This window comes from Patiria miniata, unplaced genomic scaffold, assembly GCF_015706575.1.
Source record: "Patiria miniata isolate m_02_andy unplaced genomic scaffold, ASM1570657v1 HiC_scaffold_1, whole genome shotgun sequence".
Lineage (NCBI taxonomy): Eukaryota > Metazoa > Echinodermata > Asteroidea > Valvatida > Asterinidae > Patiria > Patiria miniata.
In genome coordinates this window covers 20,125,189-20,143,154 of record NW_024037047.1, presented here as the reverse complement: position 1 = coordinate 20,143,154, position 17,966 = coordinate 20,125,189, and the positions used below count along the sequence as shown (strand labels likewise).

Here is a 17,966-nt window from a genome sequence, read left to right as displayed (position 1 = left end):
TAGCTGGCTCGTACCCGTTCAACTTAGGTTTGTAATCGATTGCAAACAAGTGCGATGGTCAATTGGGGCCAGTATTTGAAAAAAAAGCCAGTGTTTTCCAACGCTGATCGGCCGATCAGCGTTGGAAATTGATACAAAAATACCACTTTTCTTGAAAATGACAGTATACCAGGTGCCATGATTTTACAGGATGCTTTACACTATCATTCACTAACAGTCCAGCAAGGTATTTCAAAATGATTTGGTAGTTTTATTTTTTGATGTTTGCAAATGTTGTATTTTCCCTTTAACAGAAAGCGGACCAGTATTGCAGTGGAGTCTCTCAATTCATTGGACTTAATCATGATGTTGTAGCCTGAAGCCACAGCTGAAGGCGAAGCCAAGATTTATAAAGCCCAGATTAGCCACAATCTGTCTGTGGCTTATAAACAGGCTGAATGTGTGATGACGTTAGTCTTAGTCAAGCCATTGTGTACGGCTTACGACATCGGTGACTTGCTATTGTATTGTCATATGTTGCCATGAACCACAAGAAGCTAATACGTTTTCAAGTAGGTGAATTAAGAAGGGTTCTTGCTTTGACGTCATCACACAGTCACAGATCCTCCTGACAGCTCTTCGCTCTGCTTTGAATGAGAGCTGCATACACTCAAAGGTCATTTAGAAGTACAGCCGTACCCTGACAAGAAGAGCGCTGTTAATACAACGTCCTGCTTATAACAAGCAACATTTTAGGTCCCGAGTCTTTGTTTTTTATTACTGTTAACACAAGGTACCGGTTATAACGAGGTAATTTTGTAAAGTCCCCAAAACCTTGTTATAAAGGTGTTCAACTGTATACAGGGCACTAGGGCAGGGCTGCTTTATATACAGCAAAGTTATCACTTGTACAAAACCTGTATGGGACCATTTTAATGGAGCGCCTGACCAGAACAATAATACATGTAACAATTCGGGGGCTAATCATCCTTACTCGCAGCTGAGAAGCAGAACTGCCAAGGACGCGGCTACAATGTGGTTAAACTGAGGGCATGTAAAGGCGCTTTTGGCAGCGACCATACGATCCATATCTGACCACTGCGCACAGCCAGAGATCGAAAGTGTTGATTTTTGCGGAGGGAGGAAAACCGGAGAGCCCGGAGGATCCTGGAAAACCGAAGAGCCCGGAGAAAGGCCTCTTGGCACAGGAGAGAATCAACGAAAACTCCACTCATATATGGTCCGACACCAGGAATTGAACCCAGGCCACATCGGTGAGAGGCGAGTGCTTTAGGCACTAGCCACCCACGCCACCCTAAAAAGAATATCGAATAGCGAACTCACGTGCTCAGCAAACATTAACCAGTCACGTTACACACATATATACACTGTACATGTATAACATTTACATGGTAACCTGTTCTGAATGAGTAACTAATTTTTCAATGATTAGCAAGTTTCTGTGTTGGCAGCTCCAAGAGTTACGCCCAAGTTGATGTATCATGCAAAACAGAACATAGATTTGTTTAATCTGATTATGCTTGCATAAGCATTATATACATGTAAGCCCGATAATTTTCATCCTTAATAATTTTCATGAGTTATTATATATAAAAAAAATCCTTTATATACAGCCAACAATTTTTTTCTCCACATTTGACTGTTTTCCATTTCAAATAAAATTATTTCAAATAGAATTATTTCAACTGAAATTTTTTCAACAAAACAGTACCAAAAAAATTTTCCATTTCATGTTCACAATGTGTGTAATTGTTCGGGAAATTAATCCTTCAAACTTCTGCGCCACAGAGTTCTGTTCCAAATTTTAAACAAGTATACCAATTAAACTCTACATGATGCTCACAGTTCCAAATTTTTGCTCAGAATTTATTCTTTGTTTTCAACTTTTGTATCTCTCCAACACACATGCTGCATAATCATTTCAGGCTTTCAAATTTGGTTTTCACACAGGAATTCTAGTATTTTGGTATATTTCTGCACAAGGAGCTGCATGTACATGTGTAAAACAAAAAAGTCAATAGCCCACGCGGGTATTAAATTTTATTTAAAAATAAAAAAAGGAAATTGAATACAACATAACCTGTGGGTCTCTGCTGATGGTGAACCAGCAGTATATAAATGCTGGCGGTTACAATATTTACAAGTCGGTGTACAATCATTGATCCATACCATGAAGTTTGCATGGGAAAACGGCTGCAAACTTTCACAGTAGCTGGTCCAGCTGGAAACTTGTCCTATACATGGAGAAGAAAAAAACCAGACAGAAACACAAATTATTTTTTACTTTTGCAAATTAGTCAGGTGGCATATGGTCGGAATCGTGACCGACTGGTCCAAAGCACCAAACTTGGCAGATAGATTCTTATAGACCTAGAGAAGATATTTAGAAGGGGTGACACCTGAAATTCTTTTGGGAAGGGTGCCTAATTTGCATAAATCTTTAATCCCTGCCGTGTAATATATTTTTTCCCATATTTGGGTATATTTTTATTTTTTTATTATAAGGGTATTTTGGTGATCCTACTTGCATATTCTTACTTCAATAACATTTTCTAAAGCATGTTGGTGACTGAATAATTACGAGGACATAGTAAATCACCAAAATTGCTACTATTTTACCCTAAAGTTACGCGCATTTACCTTTTCCTCAGATATCATCAACTAGTCTCGCCAAACGTGGGTATTGATGAGCTTCAAATTCACAAAGGTACTTACTGACATAGTTAACCTAACAAAAATAAGTGGGAAATCATGTGAAAATTGATATCATCTTGATGTTTGGCCCTAAAGACCAAAAAGGGGAGAAAATGTGGTGTCCGTAAATTGGGCTACTACGGGAAGGGTAACGTGGGGACTTGAACAAGTTCAACAAAATCCCCCCAAATAAGAGATTATTGTTGTTTACAATAATATTGTCTACGCCAAACCGTTTTCTCTACAATAATTTTGGGAATTTCCTTGAACTTGTTCCAGTCTTCCATGTTAGGCAACCCTTCACCTTACTTGTTAGCCCAATTTATGGACACCTCGTTTTTTTCCCCAGTTTTTGTTTCCTGGGCTAAATATCACAATGTTCTCATTGTTCACATGATTTTGCATACGGTTTCAATAGGGTAACTGTACCAGTAAGCTACGTGGTGAATTTGAAGTTCATCAATGCTGATGTTTGGCAAGACTAATTGATGATATCTGGGGACAAGGTAAATGCGCGCAATTTAGGGCATAATAGTAGCCATTTTGGATCGTTACTATGTCCTCATAATTATTCAGTCACTTATATGCTTTGGAAAATGTTATTTAAGTAAAGATATGTAAGTAAAATCCCAAAATACACTTTTCAAAAAAATGAAAAAAATAAAAATATACCAAAATATGGGAATAAATATATTACACGGAAGGGATTAACGATTTATGCAAATTAGGCACCCTTCCCAAAAGAATTTCGGGTGTCACCCCTTCTAAATATCTTCTCTAGGTCTATAAGAATCTATCTGCCAAGTTTGGTGCTTTGGACCAGGCGGTCACGATCTTGACGAAAATTAGATCTTAGCCACCTGACTAAATAGGCTTCAACGGTACAAGGTACATGGGCAATTCCAGCATTGTGAAAGGAAGTGTAACGTCCGTGACTGAGTGGTCTGAGCCAATTAAAGGGAATATACATCATTTGCTTTTGCTGTAATTTTCAGCCGAAATGGATGGAATTGGGGGGTTGGAAATATATAGCAAATATAGTTACACTGACTTTTTTGAGGTTTTGGGTTCGAAAATGCTATAAAAACCAAGAAAAACAATCATTTTCCTGTAGTCTGGTTCCCTGACTCCATATAAGAAGAAACAGAGCAGTTTACATACATTGGGGAATTGTAAGGTCAGGGAACCAGTCTTGCAAACAAGTGCGATGGTCAATTGGGGCCACTATTTGAAAAAAAAGCCAGTTTTTTTCCAACGCTGGTCGGCCGACCAGCGTTGGAAATTGATACAAAAATACCACTTTTCTTGAAAATGTCAGTATACCAGGTGCCATGATTTTACAGGATGCTTTACACTGTCATTCACTAACAGTCCAGCAATGTATTTCAAAATGATTTGGTAGTTTTATTTGTTGATGTTTGCAAATGTTGTATTTTCCCTTTAAGAAGGACCCAAAATGCATTTATATTGTAAAACACTTCAATAAGTTTGTGTTCTTTCTTCTCCCAATCTCTGCAGTCTCCCAATCTTTGTATTTTGCCAGTGTAAAACAGCGATGTAGTTGAGGCCATTACAAGTCCAGTCACATGCAAAAGGGAATAAACAATAACAAAGGAATGCATTTGGTAGAGTTCATTTCAATGACTCCTGTCTTAATTTTAGGGCTGGGTGACGCATGATGGACTTGTGAGGACTGATATGATGGACTTGCGAGGATTTGTGACAGGCTCGACTACAACACCACTGTAAAATGCAATCTAGGAGATAAATAAAATAAAAACCAGTCAACTCGACAAAAGACACTTTTCTGAAGGAAGTTTTATTAGGATGCGTAAATCTCAGAATCTCAGACACTGTGTCATTGCTATTCAAGACATGGCTGACCTTTCTTTCAAGAACCTACATGCAAGGGTCCACACATAAGCCCCTGACCAGTGACCATCATCCCCGTATCTAAGTCACGTTCAAAGCAGTCTTTCTGCAGATACACCGTCATGTTTTTCTGGCATTTAAACTTAAAACCGGCAGAGTCTATAGGGAACTCGGTTTTTTTCCCAGTTGGATTTATTGATCACTCATCTGTGCTTTGCAGCATCCTGAGAGGGATTACTAACTGATCTCCAGCTGATGGATAGATGTCCACAGTGTGCACTAGAGGTACATCAACCTTCAGGTTTACGTGCACTTCGGCCCAAAATGACCCCAAATGTTTCATGTTATCACTGAAACTGAACGCTTTTGTCTTGTCATGTTCTTTTTTCAAGATTTTTTTGGGTAATTACGAGTACTGACATTATGCACGTACGCTCTTGCCAAAAAAAATGGAATCATGGATGTAAATATCTGAGAAAATGCAACTGAAATTATAAAGTGGTGCTTACATGTACAAATCTATATAGCGCTTTACCTTAGGTTTCAAAGCGCTTTACAATTATTATTCCTGTTCATCAGGAGTGAGACCATTTTTCTGCAGCAGCTCGAGATCTGCGCAATTTGGTCTCTACCTTCACAAATACCCATTTACACTCCTGGGTGGACAGAGGCAATTGTAGTAAAGTGTCCTGCCCAAGAACACAAGCACCATGTTCCCCGTCAGGATTCGAACCCACGTACCACAGCACGTGAGTCGAACACCGTAACCATTGGACCACAGCGACAATAACAAAAGGAATGGACCGATCCAGTAAGCCCCGCCCACTGCGCACCGGGCAAATTAACACGTGCTCCTCTCGAATGCCACACTGCATTTTCCTGCCGCGCGCTTCATACGCGCGTGCACGCACGTCGGACTTTTGTGCACGCACGTCGGACATAAATCACGGCTGTGATTGGTCAGAACACCATGGGGCGGTGCTTACTGGATCGGTCCATTCAAAGCATCTTCTCATCATTATGCAGTTCTACATTACTTAGCATTTTGCCTTTGCAAGATTCTACAAGGACTGAACGTTCAGCATGGTCAGGCCCCCTTATTTTTAAACAATTTATCCCATCAGTAGGCAACATGCAGTGGCTTTATTTGCTCGGGTTCCCAACCAAATAATAATATTTGGCTCTGACCACACATGCTGTAGTTTTGCCATCTTAGGCCCCATCCCCATAAAGACTTGGCGTTCTGGCACGTCTTTCCCTCGTTCCGGACGACTAGTCTGCCGTTGTTAAGGAGGTCGGCAAGTTCTCATGGCATTTAGATTTGTTTTTTTACGATGTAGAATAGCCTGCCCAATACATTAATGGATTGGAAATAATACCCAATCATGGTGGATCCTGAATTATTAAAGAGAGATAAATTACGAAGAACCACATCGAAAGCCTGAAATCAAGCACAAGATTTAGGATGTGACGAACACTTTAGCGATCCTAAGGGCCATTTGGATTTTCTCCCCAGATTGGTGGGAGTTCTTTTTGGCATAAAAATAGAGGAAACAAAATGGCCGGTAGTGATGATGTTCCCCTTCAAAACTCTTATTAAATTGGATACACCAAAGAAGCGCAAAACTAATACCCGTACTGAACAGACATGTTTCCCACTCATCCGAAAAACATTGATCCCTACTGTGAGAAGTCATATGCATGTTTAATTAAAGTAACACATATTTGCAGTTGTCAATGGAGTGTTAAACTTTTCCAAAGAAAAGGCGCAAAGTTTCTTTTAGAAAAAAAGGGAAAAGCAGTATTTCATATTATTAGCCTATCGGATGAATACATACAGGTACATGTGTATAATGGTTCATATAGAGTGATTCCTGATTCAAGACATTCTTTAATTTTGATCGAAATAAACTTGAATGGGCCGGTTATGAATGTGTACCGAGACTTTTTAGTGGATGGATGGGGAAACCTATGGTGTATAATTATTTGTTTAAAATAGATTATTGAACTAAATAATAATTGACGCAAAAAAGTACTAATTATAGCCATAAACATCAGTCAGACCAGCTACAATGCACTGTGAGATACAATTTTTAACTGGTTTCCTTCTGAGTTAGGGCTTTTAAAATCAGGGAGTGGGAGTGTTTCTGTGGTTTTAAAGGATTCCCCCCCCCCCCCCGGCCTGGTGGCGACTACCGCTGGGAAATTTAAAACTAACACAAAAAGTAATGATAAATCAACTTTGGATCATGGCCCACTCCATGATTAAAAAAATCAGGGGAAAATGGCCAAATTCCTCGGATTGCATCACTGTACATCTAGAATCCTATTTATTCTGAGACCCTTCAGCAGGCCCAGGACTCAGTGTCGTATTGGCTTCGCACATAAAAAGTTCCACGTTCGGATTTGAAGACACCCCCCCGTCTGTGATCAGGGAACGGGACCGACACTGCTGACAAGGCAACAGTGGGGGAGAGGGGGTGCAGGGGAACACCGGCATTTATTGATGGGGCACCGAGGGCTAGGTCGGATCAACGTCATTTCCCCTCAATTTCCAGGCCACCACAAGTGCTGCCAATTTGAAAAGCAGGGGGATGAGCTGGACCTCTTTGGACGCTTCATTGCAAGGCCGGCTGTTTCAGAAGCCCGGCTGGCTATAGTGAACAAAAATGTGACCAGAATGTGTCAGGAATCCCGGGACATACCGTTATTTCGTTTTACCGTTTTGCATTTCCTCAAAACAAAAACAGTAGACAAACCATTGACCGTTTTGTCGTTTTACAGTTTTGTAAAACGGTCAAACGGTATTAAGATAAATACGGTTTCTCTGTTTTATAAGTTTAATAAAATTCATTACAGCATAACGATCAACTATTTTTGTTTTACAGTTTTACACAAATAACTTTGAAAAACAGCAAAACGGTCAGTATTGAATACAGACTGTTTTTTTATTTATTTCAGTGTCATAGTGAACAGTCCGTGGTGCATTTTGTGGTGCTGGGCAAGGGGGATGGAGGGGGACCATGCTTTACATGAAAAAGTGTTACCTCGGCATAATGCGTGGTGTGATTCCTGGCGTGACCCTGACCCCCTTCTCATGCGATTCAGTTGGTGGGGCTTAAGAGTTGCAAACAAAAATGGCGCTGGAAAACTTCAAGGGAGGACATTACTTTTTACAATGGATACAGGATGGTAATACGTTTGAAGAAGTTGCAGATATTTGAAGGAAATTGGAGTTCGGCTCTTCAATAGCCAGTTCGAAAACTATGTCGTGAGAACAAAATGTGAAGAGGGTATAATTTGGGTCCCAGGCAATGACTCGATCCCATGAGGACGCATTAACATTCCTAGGTGCATTGCTTAATTGCCGAACCTAAATCAAAAAATGGTCGACAGGACTATTGACCGTTTTTCATGGTTACATTCTTGTAAACCAACACTCTGAAATGAAGTAACCAACCGTTTATCGCTTTCAACAATTAAGAAAAACAACAAAAAGGTCATTGTTTTTTGTGACCTAATATCGTTTGACCGTTTGACAAAACTGTAAAACGAAAAAACGGTCAACGGTGCGTTTACTGTTTTTGTTTTTGAAGAAATCCAAAACGGTAAAACGAAATAACGGTATGTCCCGGGATTGTCAGGCTTCCTCTAACGAGGCTGGTCTTAACCGCTGCCCTAATACATTCAACCCTGCTGATCACACCTCCGTAGCTGATGAGCGACACCTCAAACTCCTAAAAGGCGACGGTCACGTCACTCCGTTCGACACTGAATACTCGAGGTGGGAAGACAAGCTGGGGCCATGGAGATGCCACACGTAAGCCATCCACGTTGGATTTAAAAGGATGAAACTTTTTGATGTAATCATTGAAAATGCACCTTTGTATTCCAATTAAAATCTGTTGTCAAACTTTATTTTGTCACTTTAAAGGGTGTGTTGGTGCCTTTTTGTATTTAAAGCTAGTGTCAATTTGCATATTCATGAGCAAAACTGTGACGTCATTTGGGGCAGAAACTTCAGTGAACATTACAGCTGCCTCAGCGCCGAATGATGCAAAAATTTCGAATTTTTGAGTCGTAAATTTTCTGCATATTTGGTGATTCATTGTTGTTTAAGTACATGACAGTATTAGTCACTGAGCAAGCTTTAAGCATAAATGTTTCCAATGAGCTAATGTTTTTTGTCCACAATTTTAACAACTTATGTGGTTGTCCTATACTCAGCTCTTGAAACAATGGGGCATTGTTCCAATTACAGGAATTTGGTAGCTTTGGAGGATTGATAACTGTACACAATTGAAATATTTAAAATGTACAAAATAAGTCAATGGGTCTATGGGCTCCGTGCACCATCGAAAGAGGGCGCCCTTTTACCTAGCAACGACGTCCCACGGGCGGGACATTTAGCTGGTTGACGCGCACCGTTCATTGTGTGTGACGCATGCACACCAGGGGATTTGTACTATGTACACGCAGTGGTACATGGTACGGCCGCGCGTCGCGGCAAAACTGCAGTCAGGCAAGATGGCGTCGGTCAGTCACCCCCAACTGTGCTTTCTTTGCCGGTGAGGGGGTACTTGTGAACGGAGCGGATACATGCACACAGCCTGATTTGATTTCGTCAGACTGGGGAGATTCCATTGGAAGTGAGAGAAAATTGGAGTCATTTTGAGGTGTGTGTGCATGGGTAGTCTTGGTCCAAGACTGCATTTAGATTTTCTTCTCTTAAGTTGTACCATAGAGCAGCGAGGTCGCTATCAATAAAATGAACTTAATCCAGTCTTTGCAATATTGGCAGCGCTACCCAGGTAAATTCTAAGCATACCTCATGCGTGCTGTATACAATCTAATGTATGTGCATGAGTAACCCCAGAAAGTGCTGCCTTTTTCAGATGTCTAATTTTCGTGAAATTTCATGGTGAAATTTTGATACGCACACGTGTGCAAACGAATATGGAAATTTCACAAAAAAAGACATCTGAAAAAGGCAGCACTTTCTGATTAGCCTATGAAGAGGGTGAGTATGCTTCTAAAGCAAAAATAAACTACAAACTAAGCCTAAATGTGAAAATCACAATTTGACATGAAGTTCTACATGTTTTTGAACATGGTGGAAGTGTGGCCTTTATTTACGGAGGTACGGTAGTCGAGTAAATTGGCCACATTTATGGGGCAAGTGCATGAGGTACATTGTATGTTTGGAATTTCCTGGTTAGTGCTGCCAATAATGCCAAGAATTTGATTCATCTTGTTGATAGAGACCTCTACCGCCGCAGCAACTTGTTAAGCTATGTTTGTCACAGGGTGGACTGACTGCAAAATAGGGGAATAAAACTACAAATACAGTCTTGTACAAAGACTAGTGCATGGGGTGCTTTTGTTTCATGATAATGTGCAAAGGTACCGGTAGACCTCGAATTCATTCACTGGTAATGAATTAATATTGAAAACATCATCTCTAAGACGGCTGCTAATTGCAATGGATATAAATTACAGTTTACTGGAGTGCCGTGGCCTAGTGGTCTGGAGCATTGAATTTGTGGTCTGCGGGTAATTCTGCAGGTTGTGGGTTCGAGTCCAGCCTGGGGCAAGGCACTTTGTCACTCATTGCTTCTCCCCGCCCACAATTCCTGTGAGGGCAGAGATGGTTATGTGGTTGATTTTAGCTGCTTTGTGCGGAAATGGCAGCATTCAGCTGTATATATGTACTCCCCAGGGAGCTGAGATGGTATTTGGAATGTTTCATTGGCCCAATGAGTAGGGTAATAACGATGTAGTGCCGATGTAGCATCAATTGTGGTTGATACGTGCTCTTAATAAATACACATTATTACTGGTTTTCAGGTAGTGCCACGGTTTGGGTACCGGCCCGTTTATGGTGGAAATTTGCAGTTCGGTCACGCATTATCACGTTGCCATGCTCTATCATGCATGCACACATGTAGTGTACAATCTCAATTTGACTTGGTAATAGACTTAAAGCTTTTTGGTGCATGACGGCATATGGCTTTCCATTCCATTTGTAAATTACCAAAAAAAAGGGACCCTGCAAAACCAATCAACTGGGGCTGAACATATTGGGGGGTTGTATGGTGAATAACATTAGAATTTTGTTAGCACTGTATATTCCATGCTGCATGAGAGACGGTGAAAATTTCATTCGGGTGGGACTTCAGCCCACTACCTCACGCTTAGTAGTGCAGACGTCTCAACCAGTCCACCACTGAGCTTGCCGGGGTCATCAGCGGTCGATTGACTGGGGCTGTATCATAAGTCCCCCGCCTCATAGGTCCGACGCCTCATAAGTCCGAAATTTTGGACTTATAAGGCGTCGGACTTATGAGGCAGAAAATTGATTTGTTCCACCTCATACATGTAGGTCCGATGCCTCATAAGTCCGACGTCGGAAAAACGAGGTGTTTAATTTGTCGGACTTATGAGGCATCGAACCTATGAGGCGTCGGACTTATGGGCCTTTATTTGGTTAGGGGATGCGATTTTGTCGGACTTATGAGACCTCGGACCTATGAGGTGTCAGACCTATGAGGCGTCAGACTTATGGGCCTTTATTTGGTTAGGGGATGCGATTTTGTCGGACTTATGAAGCCTCGGACCTATGAGGCGTCGGACCTATGAGGCGTCGGACTTATGAGGCATCAGACCTATGAGGGCGTTGGACTTATGGGACTTTATTTGGTAAGGGGATGCGATTTTGTCGGACTTATGAGGCGTCGGACCTATGAGGCGTCGGACTTATGAGCGGACCACGATTGAATTAGATGTGGCAGCGAGTAGTGTAACGACTTGTCTTTTCTGTGCAAAGACTACTGTGTTTGTGGGATAATAAGTCTGTCTCTCAAGAAAGCCCAATTGGAACTTACACAACGTCTTGGGGAGTCAGGTTGGCGCAGTGGTTCTTCCCTCGCCTTCCACATTTGTGGCCCGGGTTCCAATCCCAACCATACTGACATGTGGTTGGGTTTGCACCCCTACCTGATTCTTCTCCCCAGAATATTATTTTCCCCAATTGTTAATTTACTCAACTGTTATTTTCAGACTTGGGAGCTACGGTGAATTAGGCACTGTTGAAGAATCCTTGGCTCCTTTTCCACAAATTAATAATCATTCATTAATACCATAAAAGGAGATTTTTAGTACTACGCGCCCGAGGCACATACCACTGACATGGCAAGAGGGGTGTTTCCCATAACATGAGGTAAAATTATTGAACAAAATAGTTTGAAAATTGTGAATTTTTGACTTGTTTTGACTTTATGACTGAAAGGTATTTATGTTCGGCCCACGCTCGGGCCGTTATCCGTGACCAGGCCCCTAGCCCGTTTTAAACGTACAAGTTTGTTTAATACCAGCCAAGCACATATTTATTCCCTAAGTAACAAGTTGGCAAGGGCCATCAGCACCGTTCAATCCTTTGAGAAATAAGAGAGAACTGAACAGAGCTGCTATTAAAGTTACAAGTCCAAAGAGCTCATTCCATTTAGGTCAAATCTTTCATGCAATGAATCCACATCAGAAACCTTATCCAGATATGCAAGTCCAAGTTCAACAACTAAAAGAAAAGCCAAGTGAAATGATATGCCTACCCTTCACAAGCTGTCTTTACTAAGATGCTGCCTGTTCAGTCCGGCTCCTGGTGGTTAAAGACAAAAAACAATGGTGACACAGAGCCAGGGTGCTAGACATGGATATAGGGTTTCAGCATTTTGAGATTCACTACATCGTAGTCAAAGACTTTCACAGAACACAAAAGCTTTAAATGCTAGAATATCTCGAAGATCTATTCTAGTCTTTGTTTGATCCCATGAGTACATGCTGTAGAGTGATTTCATCTTTTTTTGTTGCTACACGAACAGAAAATGGCAAGGGTCCCCGAAATACGATGCCTCTTTATTGATTAATTTGTCAAGTGCTTGATCAGAATTTGATCTCCTGCTTTCGAGGCAATGGCAATGGAAAAAACGGTTGTCAGTTTATTGCTTCCATTATGCTTATTAGACACAGGAGTTTGTTTTTACATGTATGCTAGAGTAGTACATGTACAATGAGAAATCCATAAATAACAACTGATTGCTTTTTGTCAGTCTAAATTATAAACATTCTATCAGGGCCCAATTTCATTGCGCTGCTAAGCACAACCAATTTTCTGCTAACAGAGCCTCCATCTATTTCATGGAGACCATAAGCAGTAAGCACAGCAAAAGGCAACTTGCTTACCTCAGAGGAAAAAGTTGCTTAAATCAGTGACGTAAAAAAAAGATATTTCCATGCGTGCGCAACTACCGGTACATGCACATGTAGCTGTGCTTAAGGTTAGCACACCTTTCTGCTATGTAGCCTACACTATAAGTTATCCCGCGAGTGCAAGTGGAACACTGAAAAAATGTAGTGTGTCTGTGACCCACATACCACGAGGCCAGGTACTACATGTATGTGGGACACAGACACACTACATTTTTTCATGTTCCATGAGCGCGAGCACGATAAGGAATGTATCTTCAAGCAAACTTGATGCACAGTAAAGTTGGAACTAGCTCGCTTTACGGGAACTTTTTAGTTGTTTAGCGCCTGCAGCTGGAATGTTGCTAGCATCTTGGAATAGCGCAAAACACAGGGTGCGATATGGTCCGTGCGATACAGTATAATATCACAATGTTGTTGCCATGGATCGACCAATCAGGATCGAGGATACAAATTTGCTTGAAGATAATATAAGTTATCCCGCGAGCGCGCGTGGAACACAGAATAATGGAACACTACATTTTCCGTGTTCCACAAGTGCGAGTGTGATAACGAATTTATCTTCAAGCAAACTTGACGCACAAGAATGATGAAACGCACGCTGTACACAAAGTGAATATATCCTATTACACGTGTGTGGTTTGTACGGAATGGCGCGCGCATCTTGGAATAGTGCAAAATGCAGAGTGCGGTATGGACCGTGGCCATGCTACTTGGTTATTATGTAGCACGGCTTGTTGCCATGGATCGACCAATCAGGATCGAGGATTCAAGTTTGCTTGAAGATAAATGTAGTTAGTTCTTGAAGATAAATGTAATTAGAGCAACTTTTCTGCCAACTGTTAATCAGTGCCATGAAATTGGGCCCTGGTTACAATATGGATCGGACAGTCGAATAGATAATGCCCATGATTGAAACTGTTATGCAATCTAACAGTAATTATGTTTTGAAGCTTTAAAACATTAGAATTGAGTTCAACAAGACTTTTGAGGAGAAGGTTTGGTCAGATGTAACTTGTGAAAAAAATGTTACGGTACCATGTTAGTCCATGTATTAACCTAAACATATTGAAATACATTTATCAAGGGGAAAAACAACACACACACACACACACATACAGTCGTGTTTTACTATACTCTCGAGGACAATGCATTGTGTTTCCCTTTGTCCCTGTAATCTAACACTCTCCCATAGACTAAGCACACAAACTTACTCTAGAGGACCGTTTCCAACAAAAGACACAACTCCCTAGGACTGAAAGGATCTGTTGTTCTCCCTTTACGTGTCGGTCCTCGGGGGTTATGTAGAACACGTACATCATCTGCAGAGATTGTCACTTGATGTATTCATGTGGTATTACTTACATAATGTTCAAATGTGCATCTGGAAATGTACATGTGCAATGATGTGCACCAGAGACCAGAAGTCATTCTACAAGGACTGAGGTGATGGCACTGTGACACTTTGACAGTGTACGTAGTCTTCAAAATATGTACCACAGTGTTAATAGCCAAATTTTCGGCGTCCCATTAACACAATCAAGCGTGCACTCAGATCCTTGTAAAAAGTATTGTTGCCCGAATGACTGACAGTGCACCCAACTTGTAATTTAATTTCTGCGGGCGCGCGCAAATGCGGCGAGACTGAGTGGTGCAGTTTTTGATCAGAAAAAGGAAATTTAATGTTGGTCTTTAGGCAGCAAAGGCATCTGAAGTCTATTTACCAGTTGGTGGAGAAAAGATTCAAAGACGGAAATAAATCTAATTGAAAGTGCTTCTGAATAGGAATTACTTTGACTTATTCGAGCCTCGGAACACTCCTAAGTGCATCAAACGCTGCCCAATTTTTGAAAGCCCTTTTTGTGTCTTTTGTCCTTGGCTGTCAAAATCTTAATAACTCAACGTTGATGCATGTCACTTGAGCAACAAAAGGCTAAAAAAAACCTCTTTAGACAGACAAATTTCAAAGAGTTTTAGGCCTAAATCTAATATTCTGGTTTCCCTCCTTTGAGTGGAGAACAATTTGAAACGACTCTAATGACTGAAATTTACTCCAGGAAGCGAAAATTTCAGCTCTTAACCATACTGACTTCACAGTAATCAGATAAGGAGACGCTGATTTTTTACCTCTTAATGTGAGAGCTTTTAGATTTTTGGTTTCTGAAGCCATTCAAAAGAGGAAACCCATCAGACCAGATGATTTGATAATCTAATTGTCTTCAGTTAAGCTTTGAAGCGGAAGTAATGTGATGTGATCTCAAGGTTATGTTCTTTTTTTCTTTTCTTTTAGGAACGAACAAGAAGTGTTGCCATTAACAGTGTTTGGAAGTCCAACTCTGACATTGGGATAAAAGTATGGTTGGCCTGTAAGGTGGGGATCAACGTTTAATTTAAATAAGGGAATAAATGTGTGTTCGGAAGGTAATATAACACTCTGTTTAAGACCGTTGGGAGTCTGGATGGGTTCGCCTCGGGTAATTATCACCCATCCAGACTCCCACCGGTCTTAAACAGAGTGTTTAATACCGACCGAACACATATTTATTCCCATTCTTAAATTTCTTTTCGGTAAAAAACCCCAAATCTTTTCAGTCCAAAAATCAAAATAAGTCAAAAACTAGACGTTGCCAACCTTTTTGTTCAACAATTTTACTTCATGTTTTACGAAACACCCCTCTGACTATAATATGGAATGCCCCTCCACAACTCGTTACCTTATAAGGACATTGGCGTGCGCGTCACGCGTACTGCGCGATGTCGTGCAAAACGCAGCTGGGCTGGTGTAGTGTGAATTTCGAACCATGAAATACTGATTCACTGGTAGTATTGGTCATGCATACGTGAGGAATGTGAACGTTCAACCAATGAAACGTTAAAAGGCACTGCATTTCATGGGAGTCCAAATTTCATGTGACACCGAAAAAGTGTTTAAGACCAGCTAGCCATGTCTTTATCATCCGTTTAAGACTGGCCACGTGACGGGCTCTCGGCCAATAGGAATGCGTAAACTGTCTTAGGTATTTACATGTATGAATGATTTTTGATAGCAAACCTTTCATCCACCGTTTCAACGTTAAACGGTACGTAGGATTATTTGTTCTTTGTGCATTGATTTTCCTCAAAAGCTTAACCCTTAACCCCCTTGCGTGATTTACTAGGATCCTTCCTCATTCTTGCAAAATCCAACACCTAAACTCCACACCCAAACTGTTTGACTCTGATTATGGTGGTTGTACATGTATGCCTGATCCCATGTAAAGCATAATCAGTTGACTAGTGCAGTACTCACTCCAACCGAATCAAACAAAACATGCAGTTGGATTTTGAAGGGTTGGGGTGGTTAGGGTTAAAGCTACAGTCCATCATTTGCAGCTATCCAAAAAGTAACTGATGTAATTATTGTTGAAAAACATACTTGGTTGAAAGATAGTAAGGGGACTAAACTCCCTGTGAAATTAATCTTTCTGGCAAGCTGTCATTTTGAAGAAATCAACGAAAGAAGGCCATTGGAAATTTCCGTTAGAAGTTCGTTTTTTTTTATTCAGCGAAGCGTGCACAAGCGTTGACACGACCCACACGCTTGCTATAATTCGTCAGATCAGTGCGCGACATCGCGTAGCTGCAATTGGCTGAGTGAGAACGTGTCTCGGACGCTGAATTCAGGCCCACTTCAAAACATGATTTAGCAACTTTTGATTTGAAATCGAGATACCAGAATGTTGTTTTTATCGAAATATACAGCTGAAGCTGAGCTGAAACTTTATCAGGTTAGTTGTTCAGGACCCATTTCAGATTATGAGCTTTTTTGTTGCTTCAAACGAACAAAATGCACAAATTACAAATGATGGACTGTACCTTTAAGAAAGTTTAAGCTCAGTGGCTATATTACACGTACATTTTGAGAAATCAGAGAAAAGCATACATTGTGCACATACATTGTATGCACTTTTTTAATTTGTTGGGTCTCATAACTAGATTCCATTGCTAACGCAGGTAACTTTTTTTTTTGGTTTAAACCACCTTAAACAGTGTTCATTGATTGTTATTCTCCGAATGATACCATTTCAGGATGAATAATTTCACAGGGTACATGTATTTGGTACCATCCCTATCATTACTTTTAGCAGTTTAACTTGTACACTTTCTCATTACATTGGTAGATTTGTTTCCTGGTAATTACATGTATCAATGTTGCAACATGCCCATCAATATTTAGCTATTACAGACACTCTTGACTTGCTATACTCCCGAGGACAATGCTTTGTGTTTCCCTATGTCCCTTTAATATAACACTCTCCCATAGACTAAGCACATGAACCTACGACAGAGGACCGTTTTGAACAAAAGACCCAACGCCGGAAGACTGAAAGGATCTGTTCTTCTCCCTTTGTGTGTCTGTCCTCGGGGGTTATGTAGAACACGAACATGTATGCATAACACATATGAAAGGCATGAAACATTGATCATGGCCTGGCAGCATATTAACATCAGAGACAAGAAATTGTATGCTATGAATCTGGTTGACTCATAACGGTAAATAGTTGCCAATCACTGCAAGACTTAGGGCTGTGCTAGCCTTGGTCAAGGCTCTCGTCGTTATTTGTCCGTACGCGGAAATCAATTGGCATCATATCCTCGCCTTGCAGTGCATGTAAAAATACAGAGCGAACAGCGACCTCATGCGGCCACTTTTTTGTGCAAATCAGTTGGAGATGATAGAGAGCCTTGGTTCAATCGTCCATGTGAGGTTTTGGGGGTGGTGCTCATTATGCTAATAGCCTAAGCTGACCTTAAATGTCTTTTTCTTATTGATCGATCGTTGAGTGGAAACTTGCATAGCGGTGAATCGTGGCACCGTACAGTTAAGTGGTTTCATTCTTTGTCAAATGCAAGATTTTTGGGAACAGCCACTTCACATGCAGGACTTGAGAGCTTCCGTAAGGATATACACTTAATTTCAATCTTTAAAATCTGATATCAACTACAGCAGTCAGCTACATGTACGTACCTCGAATAAACATCAATACATGCTTGATATTCACAAAATTTGTTTTTAAGTCTGTGTCAATGTTTGAATACTTGCATATTCAATCAAAGAAAAGTTAAAATAATTGAATGCTAAATTATTCAAAAAATGA

General features: G+C 40.7%; 1 protein-coding gene across 2 annotated transcripts in view; it reads right to left on the bottom strand.

Moving 5' to 3' along the window:
- Positions 1-278: 278 nt before the first annotated feature.
- LOC119725086 (serine/arginine-rich splicing factor 7-like) overlaps positions 279-17,966 on the bottom strand; it is a 32,421-nt gene continuing 14,733 nt past the window's right edge. For both annotated transcript variants that reach the window (XM_038196451.1, XM_038196457.1), the window contains exons 6-7: positions 12,174-12,220; positions 279-2,234 (exon numbers count right to left, since the gene is read on the bottom strand). In XM_038196451.1, coding sequence (XP_038052379.1) covers positions 12,193-12,220 — 28 coding nt within the window. In that variant the 3' untranslated portion in view covers positions 279-2,234; positions 12,174-12,192. The remainder of the gene's footprint in view (positions 2,235-12,173; positions 12,221-17,966) is intronic.